Raw genomic sequence first — 15966 nt, 5'->3', positions numbered from 1 at the left:
GAAATTGTGTTCCAGTAGTGCAAATGTAATATTAACATTGATATAAACTGGAATGGAGTTGTTAGCATAATTAAGCTATGAAGCTTTTAACATAACTGTTTGAATTAACGCTTATGCTGAGGTGAAAACTTGTGTTGCCATTGTATTTTGTGCTGGTGGTTTTCCAGACAAGGTTGTCTCAACGCAAATCTTTCCTGGGTAGCATGGTTGGAGAACTCTACCTCCTGGGCCATGTTTATTTACATGATGTTTTGTAGGCCTTTTGTAGTAAGTAATGATATAATTGTGGTTCATTTGTGTAATATAGGCTTAAAATTGCATGCAACAGGTTGCCCATAGCATCTACAGAAAATTCAGCCAAAAATGATTTTAATATCTCATGTTATACTGTCTGGTGGTGTACAATTCCTTGAGTCTGGGTTGTAATTGCAGAAAGTTTAGGAGAGTTCAGGTCCATGTGTGGATTATTCTGGAAGGCTTGTATTTTACAGACACTGGTGAGTTTGCTGCGGTGCAAACTGAAAGCATGTACATCTCTCTCAGTAACTGCAGACATTCTCTGCTGTTGCTCCTGGGCTTTCCTGCCTTTGTTGGTGATGCTTTTTATGTACATCTGGTTGTTTCATTGATTGTTATTTCCATTCTTGATCAAACATGATTTTTCTCCACTGGCATTGCGTTTTCTCCCTTACAAATGGCTGTTCTTCCACCACTCCAGACTCAGTGGAAGCAATGATATTCTGATGCTGTTTTGAATAGCAATTGGCTGAACTGGGGAATTAACAATAGAAATTAGGTTATGTTTATGTAAATAAGGGAAATGGGGGGTGTTGGGTGATTATGAACCACACATTTGTTCTAAGCTTGTCCACAAGTTGATAGTCACTGCAGTCAGATTTGAAATGTGAAATTATTATGAACATTTCTATGGAATGACCAAGGTGTGCTTCTGACTATGTGAGAAAGGAGTTTTCAGGGTGGTATGTTCCGTGTGGGAACTGCCTGAAGGTTTGTCTATTATCAGTTCTACACAAATCAAGTGAGAATTTTATAGACTCACTTAAAAATGATGCAAAGGTTCCATCACTGACCATGTTGGGTACTTGCTTCGACAAAAACTAGACATACCTGACTTTCCCCCCCTCTGAATTTGCTAACAACTGCTTTTGCATGAACTTGTTCTTCTGCCCAGCTAGTCTAACCATGGCATATTACAAGACTGTGTGTGTGAGGAATTCTTCCTGTGTGTGTCTCCAGATAAGAAGTGCTGATTTTAAACTCATCATAAAATTGACCAATAATGAATTGTGGTTAAGCTAATTATTCCTTTTTTGGCGCATGAGCTTGGGGGTGGATGGGAATCCTTGCTGTACTTATGATAATTATGATGTAAGGAAGTTATCTTGTATGTAATTCATTTGGGCAGATTTCCCTCAACTCATTTTGAGGAAGCACTTCTTTACACAGCGTGTAGTTAGAGTATGGAATAGTTTTCCTACTAGTGTAGCGCAAGCTGAAACCCTGGGTTCCTTGAAATCAGAGCTATATAAGAATTTAAGAACTCAGCTATTAGTTAAGTTTTTCGCAAATGAGCTTGATGGGCCAAATGGCCTCCTCGCGTTTGTAAATTTCTTATGTTATTTCAAAATGCATTCAAAGATTTTTGGATATGGTCATGTGCATGTTGCTACTCTAAGGTTTTCTGGTTTTTCCTTAGTTTGATCCTTCATTATTTGCTCTTGTTTGGGTAGTGACTCACTTCAGTAAGGTCTTTTTGTAGTGTAAATTGGTCACTAATTGGTGAAGTGCTGGACTAACCCTTGGTAAAATTTGCCCTTAGTATGTACGTGAAGGTTGTCTAATCTTAGCAACTTGTGTGGTTCGAGCTATGCAAGTACCACGCAGGTGTTTCCTGAAACCATAGTTCGACCGAACATTCGCAAACACTGTCGTTTAGTTGCGTAGTTCGAACTGCAGTTCTTAAGCTGTAGTTAGAAGATTAGTTCCGTGTAAATACGTCAGCGATGGTGGAAAATGCAGTCTAAGAAGGGTATAGTCACCGTGCGAGTAAGAGATGTAATAATCTTTAATACGTAATAAGAAATAATTTAGCTCTACGATCACATACGTGAAGTGGCCTGAAAATGTACTTTGAAACATAATTGTTGTGTGGGTTTCTGGTCATAATTACAGTATGATTGTACATTAGATCGACCAAGTCGCCAACTGTCTGTAGTGAGCAATAGGGAGAATTCTCAGACTACTAAGTATTGTATTAGCACAAGAGTGGCTAATTTTATCTAGAAAGGGCCGTTAGGAATGCAGCTTGTAGCTGCAACTCACTACTTAAGAGTAGTACGTGGAGGACTGATCAACTGGAGAGTTCATACATGTGGGTTTGAACAACTGATCGAATTGATCGTTATCCCAAAAAAACCTGGAAACCCACTGGCCCTTTCTGGGTACGATTGCCCACCCCTGTAGTAGCATATTCAGTTAATGTGTGTTACTCGGTAAAGGATGTTGTACCCAGTGGTCATTGTGCCATATGGTACACTTTGCCACATAAAGTAAAAAATCAGAGAAAAATAATAAAACATTAAAATAAAAAGAAAAGAATAAAACCCCAAAATAATAATAAATCATTATCCCTTGCATGTGTACATGTGTGTTTGTAGCCCTATCCAGACCATTGGATGTTGTGCAGTTTCTTCATTACACACAACTTCAGAGGGACAACAGTCGCCTTAGAAAAGACTACAGCACTTTAATGAGGTACTCCTTATTCACTCACAGGTGTCATTGTCATAATAGAAGAGCAGAATGACACTGCAGTGGTCAGATTGGAATCCATGCGTTATTACTCAGGAAATGACGTCTGTGATGTTTGGATATTACACGCACCTGTCTATTCCAGTCAGCCACTAACATTCTGTACGTTGGACCAGGAATTTGTAAGTGTTCGTAGTGTGATTGAAACACAATGAACTGCAATCAACGTAATTACAGATGGAGCGTCTTTCACAAAATGCAGTGTCATAGCTAACAGTTCTTCTGTTTACCACTCCAAGAAGCGTCTCATCATTTTGTGATAGCTACTGCTATTTGAGTTTTTCATATTATTGGTGTTATGTGACTGACAGAATAAATTGATGACACATATATGTGATTATTATATATTTATATGATATTACACAGCTTGCGAGTTTTTGTACGTGACTGACTGTGAAAGTAGTTTAATTTTTGCGTACGACTCACCGTGAGTCTGACCAATCAACCATTGTAGGTTGAAGTACGATAGTCCTGAAGTGATAGAACTGAAGTGGTTCAAATTACTGGGGTATGACGGTTTTGGGAAACGGTCGTACTTCGGATGTTGGTTAGTTTGAACTTCCGTAGTACGATGCATCGTTAGCATTAAACTCATTGTTTGGGAAACGTCCCCTTGGTTAGTTACTGGGTTTCCATTGTCTGTGTGATAGTTGGTGGCTCTAACATGTTTTTTTTTTTTTTTTTTTTTGTAGCTGTCTTTCCAGTTTTAATTGATTGAAGATTTCTCAGTTTATCATCAATTTCTTATCCTTTTGCTGTCGTGCTCAATATTTCTTTTTGGTGCAGGTGGTTCTTATATATACATAATTTCTTAGCTTTTATGTAAAGCAACTTTTGTTTTTAACCTGTTCAGCCACTGAATGTTGAATTCTACTCCTCCCATTTATTATTGCCTTCCTGTCCTTGCAATCCCTCTGGCACTGTGCCAGAGAGATTATGTTGATTGCACGACTGCTGTGGCCTATCTTATAGGAGTAACCCATGGCTCACAGGAATCTGGCAGACTGCTGGATTAGCCAATCAGATGATAATGTGTCCTGTCTGACAAAATCAATCTCCCATTATTATAGCTGCAATTCTTGTTCCCATAATGAGACCAAACAGACTTGTTTAACCATCTGGACCTTAGGGGTCTGTTTGTGCATTTACTTTTGTGCAGTTTTAACCAATTTAGGAACTAAGAATTTGCATTCCTCCACTGAATTATGAATGTATGAAGCAAACACACACCCACTGCCTGCAGTGAGGCCTGCTTGTGCCTGAGAGGATTTTGATCGCCCTAAAAGTTGATTTTCCTTCTATGGGCATGGTGATTCTCCCTGGCTGGTCCAGCCATCTCTGTGCTGACAAACTCAGCATGACTGGCAGTAGGCTTTGCAATCATTCCGTCAGCAGCAGATTAGTGGGAATCTGTTGTGAAATTTCCAATGTTTTCCACACTTAAACATCTCAGCATTTGCTTCCGACATGTTTAAGATTCTTCCTTTTCACCTGCTTACTGTTATGAGGTGCTAGGGCCAGTTGTGCTGGTGTGTTAATCCTGCGTTCGATTATCTGTCTCCGAGTTGGAACTCGGATGAAAACGTCACGAAAAACGTCACTTCCCGTTGGAAACACGCCTCTTATGACGTTTCCCCTGTGACGTCATTTCAGCATGGCGGCTTACACACTCAACAGTAATTCCATTTTATAAATAATAATCCCCCGAGTGTGCTGACCCTAAATGTGTGTGAAATGTGTGGTGTGAAACTGTTACCTGCAGTTCTAGCAGGACCAAGACAGAGAGTTGGAAGTTATTTAATAGGGAAAATCCGCAGATTTTCTTTATTTTCTGAAATTACCCTTTGAAATATGCAGTTGTCAGTGAAAGAGACCATTGAATGCCAGCTCTGTAAGCACAAACTCATCTATTATAGACTCCCTGGCTGACTGTATTCCCAGCTGTTGTTACGGGTATTTTTGTCTAGCTTTAAAGCTCTTGCTTTTGTAAACTAGTGGTAAGCAGAGCCATCAAGCTGAAAACACCATATAGATGTTTCCCTACCCTGCGTCAAAACATGCATTCTCATGGTTTATCAAAAGTTCAATCATTCATTTTGTTTGGCTTATGTGGCATTATGCAGAAACCAATTAACTTGTAATTATTCCTCCTTTTTTGCCTTGATGCTCTTTGGAACATGATTTCGTGGTCAGTTAGCTGGGTGAGTCTGGGAATCCTTTTAATGAAATTTTATTGGTTCAGACTACAAAATAATAAAGTTCTCTACTGATTGTTCTGGTTTCCAGAGATCATGTTGGCTGTGGTGTGGTGGGGGTTATGCAGTGGTATTGGGATCCCCTTGTCAACACTTTTCTGTGCAACTGTGCTGGGTTGCTCTGGCCTTTCTGGGAAAGTGAGAATTCTGATGTTAAGGCTCACAATATTCGGCTGTCATGGCTGCATGACTGCGTTCCATTGAGCAGTTGTCTCTTGCGTACGTGCCTCTAACGATGTGATGGGACGCCAGGTTCCTCTCAACTCTTACACGGTTTGAAAGGAACAAAACAATGGAACAGTTAGGTGTCCGGCTCATTAGCTAACTTCTTGTGTGTTGCATTGTGTAGAGAGTGGCTCCTGAAACCTTCAAAAGTGATATTTGAATTTAACAGTGGTGAGACTCCAATTTCACTTAACCTACTGATACAGGAAAAATTTGGGTATTTACTACTGCCCGCTGTAACATGAATGTCTGCATTGTGTGGTAACTTGCTTTTATCTCATGCCTTTGAGCTTGTTAAATATGATTAGTAATGGAATGCCAATCAGTTACACTTAGCCCTGTTTTTCTGCTTAGGTCATGTGGTAATTGGTAGATCCTTGCATAGCTGTACTCATGCATGTGAAACCATTCCGGTCTGCACCACTGTTTCTTTGAACTTCAAAAGTACGATTCCCCCCCCCCAAGGTAATGGATCTACATTGTTGAAACTCCACATCTTGGTGGTGTGAAACTCAGTGGGTTAGGGTTCTGTGCCCTTGTCCAGAAGTTCACAGGTTCAGATTTCACTGCTGGGGCCTTTGAGCAAGTTGAAGCCTTGAACTTCAACTGCTGCGGTGGTTCTGGCTGACCCTGTACTCTGACCCCAAGTTTTCCTCAGTGGTACTTCGGCTAAATAAAAATGTAAATGTAAAAGGGGAGCTGGAAACAGATGCCCGTGCCAGCAAGCCGTCTGGCTCGCGGCACTCCAGAAAGGCCCGTAATTGCAGGGGCTGAACGGATGGTATGGGGAGCCCTCCCCAAGAGCGGAAGTGCATGAAGGACAGATGGTGGTGGGGGTGGGAACAGGAGCGAGTGGGATTAGCAATCGTTGCTTTGCCCAGGTCTGCAGTTATGCCGCTGAGTGGATTACGCATCTTGCCGGGATTGGCATCTACACTACTTGGGAGACTTGCGTCTCTTAAGAAATCAGGTGTAAATAGAGTATCGTTGGCAATTTCACTGTAGTCCTAATATCAGGTCTGGAATAGCGTGGTTTAAATAATTGACAATTAAAGCTGACCTAGGCCATGTCTCGGCGCCAGCTCTCCTGAATACCGTGCCGACTGCTTAGCTGCTTTAGTACAGCCAACATCTGCCTACTTAGACTCACTGTTCTGCGACTTCCTAGACTCACGGCGGTTATTTAAGCTCTTGTTTTGTCCTTCAAGCCTGTTGCTAGGATACTCCTAATCGCTTTTCCTGGCTTGAACTCCTGTTTCTAGTCTACCTTCGAAGCCGGCTGGTTTTGAAGTTTTCTACTTCCGCGATAGTGGTGCTGTATGTCATGGAAAAGGAGGATGGCTGCTGTGGATTTTGGGTGTCACCCATCTGTACTTGAGGCCAATGTAGTGCTGGAGCAGAGACTGCCCTGTGCTCCAAGTGACGTCCACGAAACCGGACCCACCTGAGTGACACTCCCAGCATCCATATAACTGCTGTGGGGCTTTTGCAGCCCGGGTTCCTGCTCATCCTGCCAGGTACATTATGGGCTAAGCTTTGGATAATATGTTTAAAAGGCTGTCATTTCTTTAGAGGCCTGCAGAATTCCCATATGCAAGTCAATTTACAGTATTTGTAAAATTTTGATTGCTGTCTGTTCTGTGACGCACATGAACGTGTCTGTAGGCAGCAACTGTATAATATATGAAGCTTTTTTTGGCGGGGGGTATACACATTGAACCCCTGCTTCACCTTCAGGCTTTTGCCATCAAAAACCTAAGTCAAGTAACTGTTAATGTTAAACTAAAATCAAATTCCTAATGGAGGTACGATTTGACTATCATGCTTAATGCTAAGGGGTTCCTGTAAGTTATTGGACAGGTGTGTGGGGCCTTACAGGCGAAAGGCCTTGAGGGGATGGTTTGTGAGCTGTAGATAACATGCAGTACACAAAAAGGGTACAAAGGTTTGCTTTCTTTTATCCTGTTCAATGTGTGTGCCCTTGTTTTCTGTGAAATATTTGCTTGGTCTGGTTCTTTTCCGATTTTTTTTTTTTTTTGCCACTTATGTTGTCAGTCTTGTTTCTTGCCCCTATGCTTTAGGGTGTGTATCATGAATTTAACATCTGTAGTTACAAGCGTACTTTTAAGTTTGCTTTTTGTATCTGTGTGGAGTGGATGTGGGTTTGGATAGTCCTGGAGGTGGAGTTAGCTGTGTTGTCGGGTCGTTTGTTGCACCTTGGCCCTATGACTGGCCTGACCTCAGTGGCAGGAGGGACTTCGACAGCAGCACAGACATGTCAGCCTGGTGTTCTGCTCTTAGGCACCTTAGATTTGCAGTGATGAGCAGTCTTTTGAAAACAGCCGTTGTTGTGATGGGCTGATTTTAAATGATCCCTCTTTCATAATATTTGGAATTGCTTGCTACTCTTCGGTTCAAATCCCGAGGATCCAGGCTCTGTGTTTAGGCTGCTTCAGTCTAAGTCGCTTCATTTGGTGGTGTCTTCAGTTGACCATCTGAAGGTTATCCTTATGACTTGGTGCAAGCAGATATCCGTGTGAGTGCCCGTCTGCCGCTGGGTTTCATGGCTGCTATAAATGAATATTAATTTGTGTCACATCAGTGTGTGCTTGGGTTCTTTCCTGCTGGGCCATGTGCTTGCATGGTCAGGCAGCTAGATGGGCTTTTAAAATAACATTTTATGCGCATACCACTAGTTCGGTTGAGGGGTCAAAGCAGTGATGAGGAGCTGCATAGATATGTGACCATTAAATATCTGATCTGTCTGGGTGTAGTGTACATTGTCGTACATTTCTTTTTCTTTTAGGAGAAAAGTTTGAACTCTGCTCTGGGCATGAAAAGACATGTGCAATTTAAGAGATGAACAGGGGAGTGCCAGGTCTTCACAAAATGTGTGCTTGGTCTGTTGCACAATGCCTCTTCCGTCACTATGGATGTTTTACACTTTGGAAATATCTTTAGCAGTGGCCTGGTTTGTCTGTATGCTGATCACTGAGCTTTTCTGAAGAGGATTACCAGGGATCCAGTAGTAAATGTGAGCAGGTTAAATTACAAACCAAGTATCAGTGTAACTTCTGTGGAAGAGTCAGACTACAATCCTGTGTGTTTTTGAGCCAAAGGTTCACGTACTATTTTGAGGACTTTTCTTTCTTTTCTGTAAGGAAATATTTGCCTTACTGTCTTTCCAGCCTGTGTAGCCAGGATTGTGTTTTTTAAATTCTTGCTGAGAGCAATTGGGGAAATGTAAACATTTTTGGGATAAAACACAAAGCAGTCTTGAGACTGAGATGACAAGGGAACTGAAACAAATGTGTATCTGTCTTATTAGCGGACCTAGTTTTCTCCCAGTGTACATCCAGCACTGTAACACGGGCTGCTGTAAGTAGTACACCTCTCCAGCTCTGCAGGAAATGTAACACCAAGTTTGTATCATGTTGTGATGATGCCTAAGCAGGTCTCGTTCTCTGGGCCCCATGCTAAAAATGGCGAATAAGGACATGCATTTCTCCTGCTCTTACTTCATTGCATGTCATGTTCACTTTTGGGACAAACTGCTGCTGTTTGCTTTGTCTGGCTGCTGTAATCTGCTGGAGAGTTGTTCATATATGTTTAGTGATGAGTAGTTGGTTAGACCAAGCCTGCAGCTACGGATTGATATAAAACTTTGTAGAGAAGTTACCTTGGGTGGCTCTAGCAGGTGGAACTGTCAGAATCACATCCTCTGTCATCTCCCAGTCTCAGCATGTTAAAGTTTTTGGACTTGATGTTGTGCTGGTCTGTTGTGTGCTGTTTCGTACCTGAAATCCCTACTTAAATTTACCATGCTGCTGTTTGTCCACCCTGCAGCTCATAAGAGCCAGATCTTGTAATTCACAGGCTTACGTTGAACCCAAGCTTGTTAGCGCTGGGAGTGAAATATATAACTGTCAGAATCACTTTCTTTGGAGGGTCACTGATTCTTTGCCTTAATGTGAGCTGAGCATCTTTTCCCACATTTTACGTAACGCCGGATGACAAATTCATAAGTTGTATATTGGCCTTACAGTGCTGGATCCACATGTGATGTGAATACTCACTCATTGATACGCTGTGACTTGTGACAGTCATTGACATTTACTGCAGTGTGCTGAGTGATTCTTCATGTTGCACGAACACTCCAGGACTATTTTGTCAGTTTGAGCACCTGAGTTGTGTTGTTGTTAAACAGGCAATGAATTAGGGAGGCATGCCGCTAACATTTATATTTATTTAGCCGACAGGTGGGGATCAGACGACAGGGTCAGCTAGTGCCCCTGGAGTTAGTAGAGGTTAAGGGCCTTACTCAAAGGCCTAACAGTAATGTGGTTACTCTGGCAGCCATGGGATTTGAACCTGTGACCTTCTAGACATGGGCACAGATCAGTAACCCATTGAGGTAGGGTAGTGGCTGTAGTGACTGAGTCTTCACTGTCATTAGCGGGTGAAAAGCTGCTGTAGTTTAGCTGGGGAGCTGCCATGCCTTTGCAGGAATGTGCAGTCGCGCAGAGTGAATGTGGAAATAATTACAGCAGATGTTTCTGAAGTTAATATTGTGCTGGGCGCTGAGCGTATGTTTTACTAGACATCGAGGTGAGTCATGAGCCATACTGCCCTGCTTTTAGTCAGCATGTTTTTTTTTAAATATTTTATTTACCATCATCATAGACCAGGAGTAATTACATCTTGTTTGCAAAAATCAATGGCGTTGGAACGCTGTGTATTTCACAAGCTGCAATATTTTCATGGGTCAAGAAATTCAGGGCGACTGTGTATCGCCTGGATTATGGCGAGCAGCTTACAGAGGTTTTTCCTTGCCGTTCCGTGTCCAGGTATTTGAGGTAGGTGGGATTGGCCTGGATGTTGTAATCCCCATGACCCCTAGGAGCTGAGGCTGTGATGGGCGGAGCCAAACAGCAGAGGGTGCTTTGATGCCGCTGTTATGTTTCTTACCACTGGTGGCCTTTGAGAGAAACTGTAAACGGTGCTTTATTGCTGCGTGTCTCTACCTCTCCAGTCATTTGCTCCTACCCATCCTACCGCGTTAAGGATGGTCATATTTATGGGAGCGTCTTTTTGGGAAAAAAAATTGTGTGGCTCATTCTTAATTCTAAAATACAGTGCAGTTATTGCAGAATCGTGAACTTCATTATTCATTAATTACATGTCGCGTTGGTTAACCAGTTTGGCGGGTGTAAGGCAGGTAGGCGTGCAGTCAGGTGATGCATGTTGTGGTGGTGTAGCTCCTAATGGTAAAAGGACAACTGTTCTTTTTCAAAGATTCCTGCCCAGTCTGCACACTGGTTTTGTGCTGATCTGCCCGTTTCTCTTGGCAGGTTCGCTTAAGTTCCCTTGGCTTGCTTAGTGGTTGCTTTTGGACAGCAGAATTCATCTCTCTTCTCAGACTGGCTGTTAGTTTGAATGTAGACAGGGCCTTTTGAATGTAAAAATAAGATGTTTGAATTCATCTCTGCAGCCTTTAGCTTTTAATAGGGTAGTAGCTGTAGTGACTGAGTCTAGGCTTCATTGGTTGCATAGAAGTGTTTAATTCAGCCGTAACAAACCTTTGGGCTTTGTTACTGTAAAGTGGGAGCAGCATCAACGTTGCAGCATCTGCAGTGCATCTATACATTCATCTTGGTTCGCCCTTTTCTGCTCTGTTGGCTAGCCGGGGGTTTGCATGTAGTGTATGTTACAGGGCACGGCGATCGCCGCCCCTGCCTCCCCAAAGACATCGACCTTCTGGCGTGTTTGAGATTCCCTCTGTGTGCAGGGAAAGCTGACACCGGCAGGAGTCGCACCTACACCTTTGTTAACGGCTTGCTTTAAGATGAAAGCCTTGAGGCGCTGCGATTAGCCAGGCTGCCTCCCTGTTCCACCACTGTCGGTTTCCTCCCGAACTGTAATGTGGTCTGTGCGGGCACTGTGTTGTGGGCGAAGCCTGACACCACCCCACGATCACGCAACTCTGCATGGTGACTCTTCAAACTCCGCCGCCAGGTGCTGTGCTGCAGATAGCAGCCCTCGAAAAAAGGTCCTGTCAGCTGGTACAGAGGAGGATTGATATGGTGCCCCCCGCTGGCTCCTGCCTGCAAAGACGGACTTATCTAATTTTCAGGTTATCAGTCCAGCTGTGTTGATTTGCAATGTAGAGGAAGTATGCAAGGGGCACATGTGAAAATGAATATGAAATGGTTAAATGACTGCATTTTATACCCTCCTTTATCACAGCTGCCAGGACGGCTGAGTTTCCTGGTAATGCTTTTCATTTTAATTCGTGATTCCTCTGCTAATTCTATTGGCCAGTTTGGTGGCTTTTAGGCTTCAAATTCTGGTTCTTGATGCTATTAAGTGTGAAATCCTGTTATTAGTCAAGTCTTTTTGTAATGCGGAGGGTCAAATTTAAAGGCTAACGGCAAAGCAGCGAGCTTCTTTGAGCTGAATAATGGTAACTTTGAGTTGCAGCTCTCAAGAATAGCAGCACACTATATACCTTCCCAAGAAAAGCTCTGGTCTGTTTGCTGGGAGTTTTGAATGTTGTCTTGATGACCGCAGTAGACACGAAATTACCAGAGAGCTAACGACATGGCTGTCGTGGACAGTGTGCACATGTATTGCATTGGGCTGTGGTTAAAGCGGACAGCCTGTGGAGGCTATAGTGAGTCACTGCTCACTGGTGGCACGTAATATGGTCTACCAGGCCCCCCTGCTGTGTATGGGACCCTTCCAGCATGGGTGTTATCACTGGATAGGTGACATCCAGTTCTCCCTTTATTACCAGCAGCTGTCTTCGGATGTGTTACGTATTGTTAAGGGGCATTGGAACTAGTTTAGATACCTGCATCCCAGAAATAAGAACTTTACAAACTAGAGGAGGCTGTTTGATCCATCAGGCTTGTTTGGAGAGAATTCAGTTCATAGGTTAAAGTTGTTAAAATCTATATCTGTCTCTGATTTAAAGGCACCCAAGGTTTTAGGAAGACTTGCATTCGCTAACTACACTTTGTGTAAAGAAGTGCTTCTAGTTTAAAATGTTCTCTTGCTAATTTCCACCTAGGGCCACGAGTTTTTATATTTGAATATTGAAGTAACTATTTGGTTGAACAGCTTCCTGACCTGTTATAATGTTATACACCTGGATCATGTTCCCCTCCGTAATCTCCTTTGCTGGAGGCTGAACAGATTGAGCTCTGCTAACCTCTCCTCATATGGTATTCCTCTAAATCCAGGAATCATTTCTGCAGTCTACGTTGAACAAATGTCATTGTAAAGACTTGTTGTACTTTGGGTAGTTGGGTCATTAACCTGGCTTATTTTAGATGGTAAAGAACTGGTTGTGCAACTAAATGTGCCAATATCTGATACACTCCATGTGCTTGCAGTTTTACCTCCAGGACACCAAGAGTAGCAATGGCACCTTCATCAACAGCCAGCGCCTGAGCCGCGGGTCTGAGGAGAGCCCCCCCTGCGAACTGCTCTCGGGTGACATCATCCAGTTCGGGGTGGATGTGACTGAGAACACCCGCAAAGGTATGGGGTGTGCCACCGTGCTGTCCTTCAGAGCCTCAAGGGATCTTGGTAACAAGAAATTTTCCTCTGTTGCCTTCAATGTCAAACAGTGACTTAATGCTAGTTTTTATTTTTTATTTTTTAACTAGAATGAGAACATTGTTAGTGCTACTAGCTGTAACATAAGTGCCTTATAACAACACCTTCGCTGCTGCTTATTTTCACGGGGAAGTCATCTTTTCTGTCTGGCACAGCCCTGGAAATGTCGTAATATGCGCAGGTTAAATTAATTTTGACATAACTGAAGATTACTGCAAAAGCGAGTTTCCTCATTTGTACGTCGCTTTGTGGGGAGCACAAGCCAGAGCAGTGGTGAGCAGCCGTTCTGGTGGTGGCGTTGTGAAAGAGCTACCTGCTTCAGGAAGGGTCTCCCGGAACGGTCTCCTGTTACAGATGATGTTTGATAGTCATATGCTGTCAGGATTAAAGGCGCCTTCATTACTCATACCTTCGCAGTCATAATCTTTTCCTCTGTCATTTGTTTGAAGAGTAAGATTTAGCAGAATCTTTTGGTGACACAGCAAACATTTGGAGGAAGCTGTGTCTTGTGAACTAGATAAGTTGGAGGTGAAGAAATGTTAGAGGTCACGTGAATGTGCAAAGCGTAGGTGACCGGGTGCGGAAGTGTCTCCTTTGCATAGTGTCGTAGATGTGGCTTGTTGGGCTGCTTTGCCTGATCCCTGTCTCTCCTTTCTTTCCAGTCACCCATGGATGTATCGTGTCCACTGTTAAGCTCTTCCTGCCTGACGGAGTAGAGGCGCGGAGGCGATCAGAGTAAGACCCCTCCTCTGAACTTCCTGAACACGGTGTATCGGGGTTAGACCCGTTGATGAGGAAGCACAACCTTGCTGGGGGACGGGCCTCTAAATGCTGTTGGGGCGCCCTTATGAGGGGGCTGCCTGCCTCTCCGAGGATGTGCTGTGGGGGATGTAGGTGAGCTGTAACGTAGGCTGAAGGATGTGTGTGTGTCTGTGTGTGTTCCTGTGTTTCTAATTATTACATTGTGGGAACCAGAGTTCCCTACAATGTGGTGATGACCCATAACTTTTTACCTCGTGGGGACGTTCATTTGATCCCCACAAAGGAAAGTCAATTTTATAAAAATCTGTGAATGCAGTCAAAAAACTGAAAATGTTCCAAGTCTTATTTTGTTTGGTTACTTATGGTTAATGTTAGGGCTGGGTAGGGGTTAACTTATTTTTGGGATTTGGATTATGGCCATAGAAATGAACAGGCAGTCCTCATAAAGATATGAATACATGAACTGTGTTTGTGTCCCTCGCCCCAGTCAGTCGTGGGTGTTCTGTAGCACAGGAAAGAGCAGATGAAGGTTGTATGAATGCTTGGCAGGCTGATCTAATGCCCTGTCCAAGCTGAGTGTTTGTGAGAGGAGCCGGAAGCTGGAATTTCCCGCTGAGTGAGTGCAGGTGTAACGGCTTCAGGTAGATGCAAACCTCCTGATCGTCATGAGTGAGGGCACTTTTAGCTGCCTGTATACATCAGTGGCAGATGGTGCTTATGGCTACATCTCTATATTTTCGGATGGAGATCAGATTTTTTTTCCCGGATTGCTCTTGATCAGTGTAGGTTGTTGCCCCACCTGAATGCTTGCATTACAGTGATATGTAATGCAGTAACAAGATCAGGATTCAATTTTGCTGGTTGTGGCATTGTGGAATGCTTTGAAAATATGTCTTGCCATACTGGATGTTCTCCAGTGTGAATTTTGTTGTAAGGTAGCTTAGTGATTGACATATGTTTTAGCAGAGGCATATTCATGTTAGAATTTCCAGAGTGAGATCCTGATACCTCTGTTTACCAGCCCGTGTTCTTAGCTTGTATGCTAGCATTTGGCCTTAATTTAAGACCATTGACGGATGTCTCTATTGGAGTGGAGGGTGAGCCTCAAATAGGCTCTCAGGTCAAAATGAGCATTATGTCATTGTCCTTGGAAAGCACTTCTGTTCTAACTGCTAGACTCGTGAAGACCATGGTCAGCGAAGTGACGCAATGCGTATGGGCCTGATCGCCAGAGCACGGGTCAGACCTTCTTCTCTTCGCTCTTCTTAGATTGCAGGGGTTTATAGATTTTCTGCTGGAAATAATTTGTTATTGCCTGCAACCAATAGTCTCTTAGAAATTAAATGCCTGTCAGCCCCTATGCATGTAATTAATATGTGCAAGGGGGGTATCTGTCAATAGCTGCCCCTAATCAATACCCTTTCGGACAGCTATTGAGTATATTGAGGTGAATTCGTTTCCTAGTTTGAAAATGTCTGTATGTCGCTAACTAGCCCTGCAAATTTTGGCTGGTGCTTCGCCAAATACACAACTGCAGTCAATCTAACACAAGCCAAGTGCTTCTCGTCCCTGAGACCTTTGGCACCGTGCAAGTTTAGCATCCCCTTTGTGTCAGTGGTGTTTCTTTTTCTAACCCAGAGACGTCTTCCAGGACTTATTTAGCTTATGTAAATGATGCTTGTACCTTATGAAGCAACTTGTTTTTGATTTATGAGCAGTGACTCAATCGATTTTAACAAAATATTGAGTATGCCTTATTCTCTAAAGTAATTTGAGTGTGGTAATAATAAAGCCCCTAATAAACATTACTGTATTGAACCATAATGCATGATGAATGAATTATGATGAATAAATTATTTGTGGCTCTTTAGCCATTTGCTATCCCTGAGGGTTTAGTTTTATTATGATACTTATACTCTCTCGAACGTAATGGTGATTCTCGGTTGTATGATGTCATTGGAGAATTTGGTCGCATTCAGATACCCTTGTGGAGCCCGTTTTGTGCCGGGTGCCTGGGACACTCAACCTCCGGGTTTAGTGAAATCTGCTATGAAGTAGAAGACAGGCGTCCTTAAGCGAACACTTAAATTACTGCTGTTTATATTGCATTTACACATGGGCAGAGATATAGATATTAACCATTATATCATGCATCTGTCTCGCGGCCCAAAATATGGGATAAATTGAGTCTCGTATTGGATCGTAATAGGACACAGCATTTTATCATACAAGGCAGGACAATCCTTAAATACAGAATGGATGGAATATA

The 15966-nt window shown here is 43.0% G+C and overlaps 1 protein-coding gene across 7 annotated transcripts in view; it reads left to right on the top strand.

Annotated features, from left to right (window-relative positions):
• slmapa (sarcolemma associated protein a) overlaps nt 1-15966 on the top strand; it is a 45611-nt gene that overhangs the window by 2551 nt on the left and 27094 nt on the right. For all 7 annotated transcript variants that reach the window (XM_049022040.1, XM_049022037.1, XM_049022035.1 and 4 more), the window contains exons 2-3: nt 12710-12857; nt 13598-13670. In XM_049022040.1, coding sequence (XP_048877997.1) covers nt 12710-12857; nt 13598-13670 — 221 coding nt within the window. The remainder of the gene's footprint in view (nt 1-12709; nt 12858-13597; nt 13671-15966) is intronic.

This window comes from Brienomyrus brachyistius, chromosome 8 (assembly GCF_023856365.1).
Source record: "Brienomyrus brachyistius isolate T26 chromosome 8, BBRACH_0.4, whole genome shotgun sequence".
Classification (NCBI taxonomy): domain Eukaryota; kingdom Metazoa; phylum Chordata; class Actinopteri; order Osteoglossiformes; family Mormyridae; genus Brienomyrus; species Brienomyrus brachyistius.
Note: the sequence above shows the minus strand (reverse complement) of the source record. Positions and strands in the feature narration are given on the sequence as shown.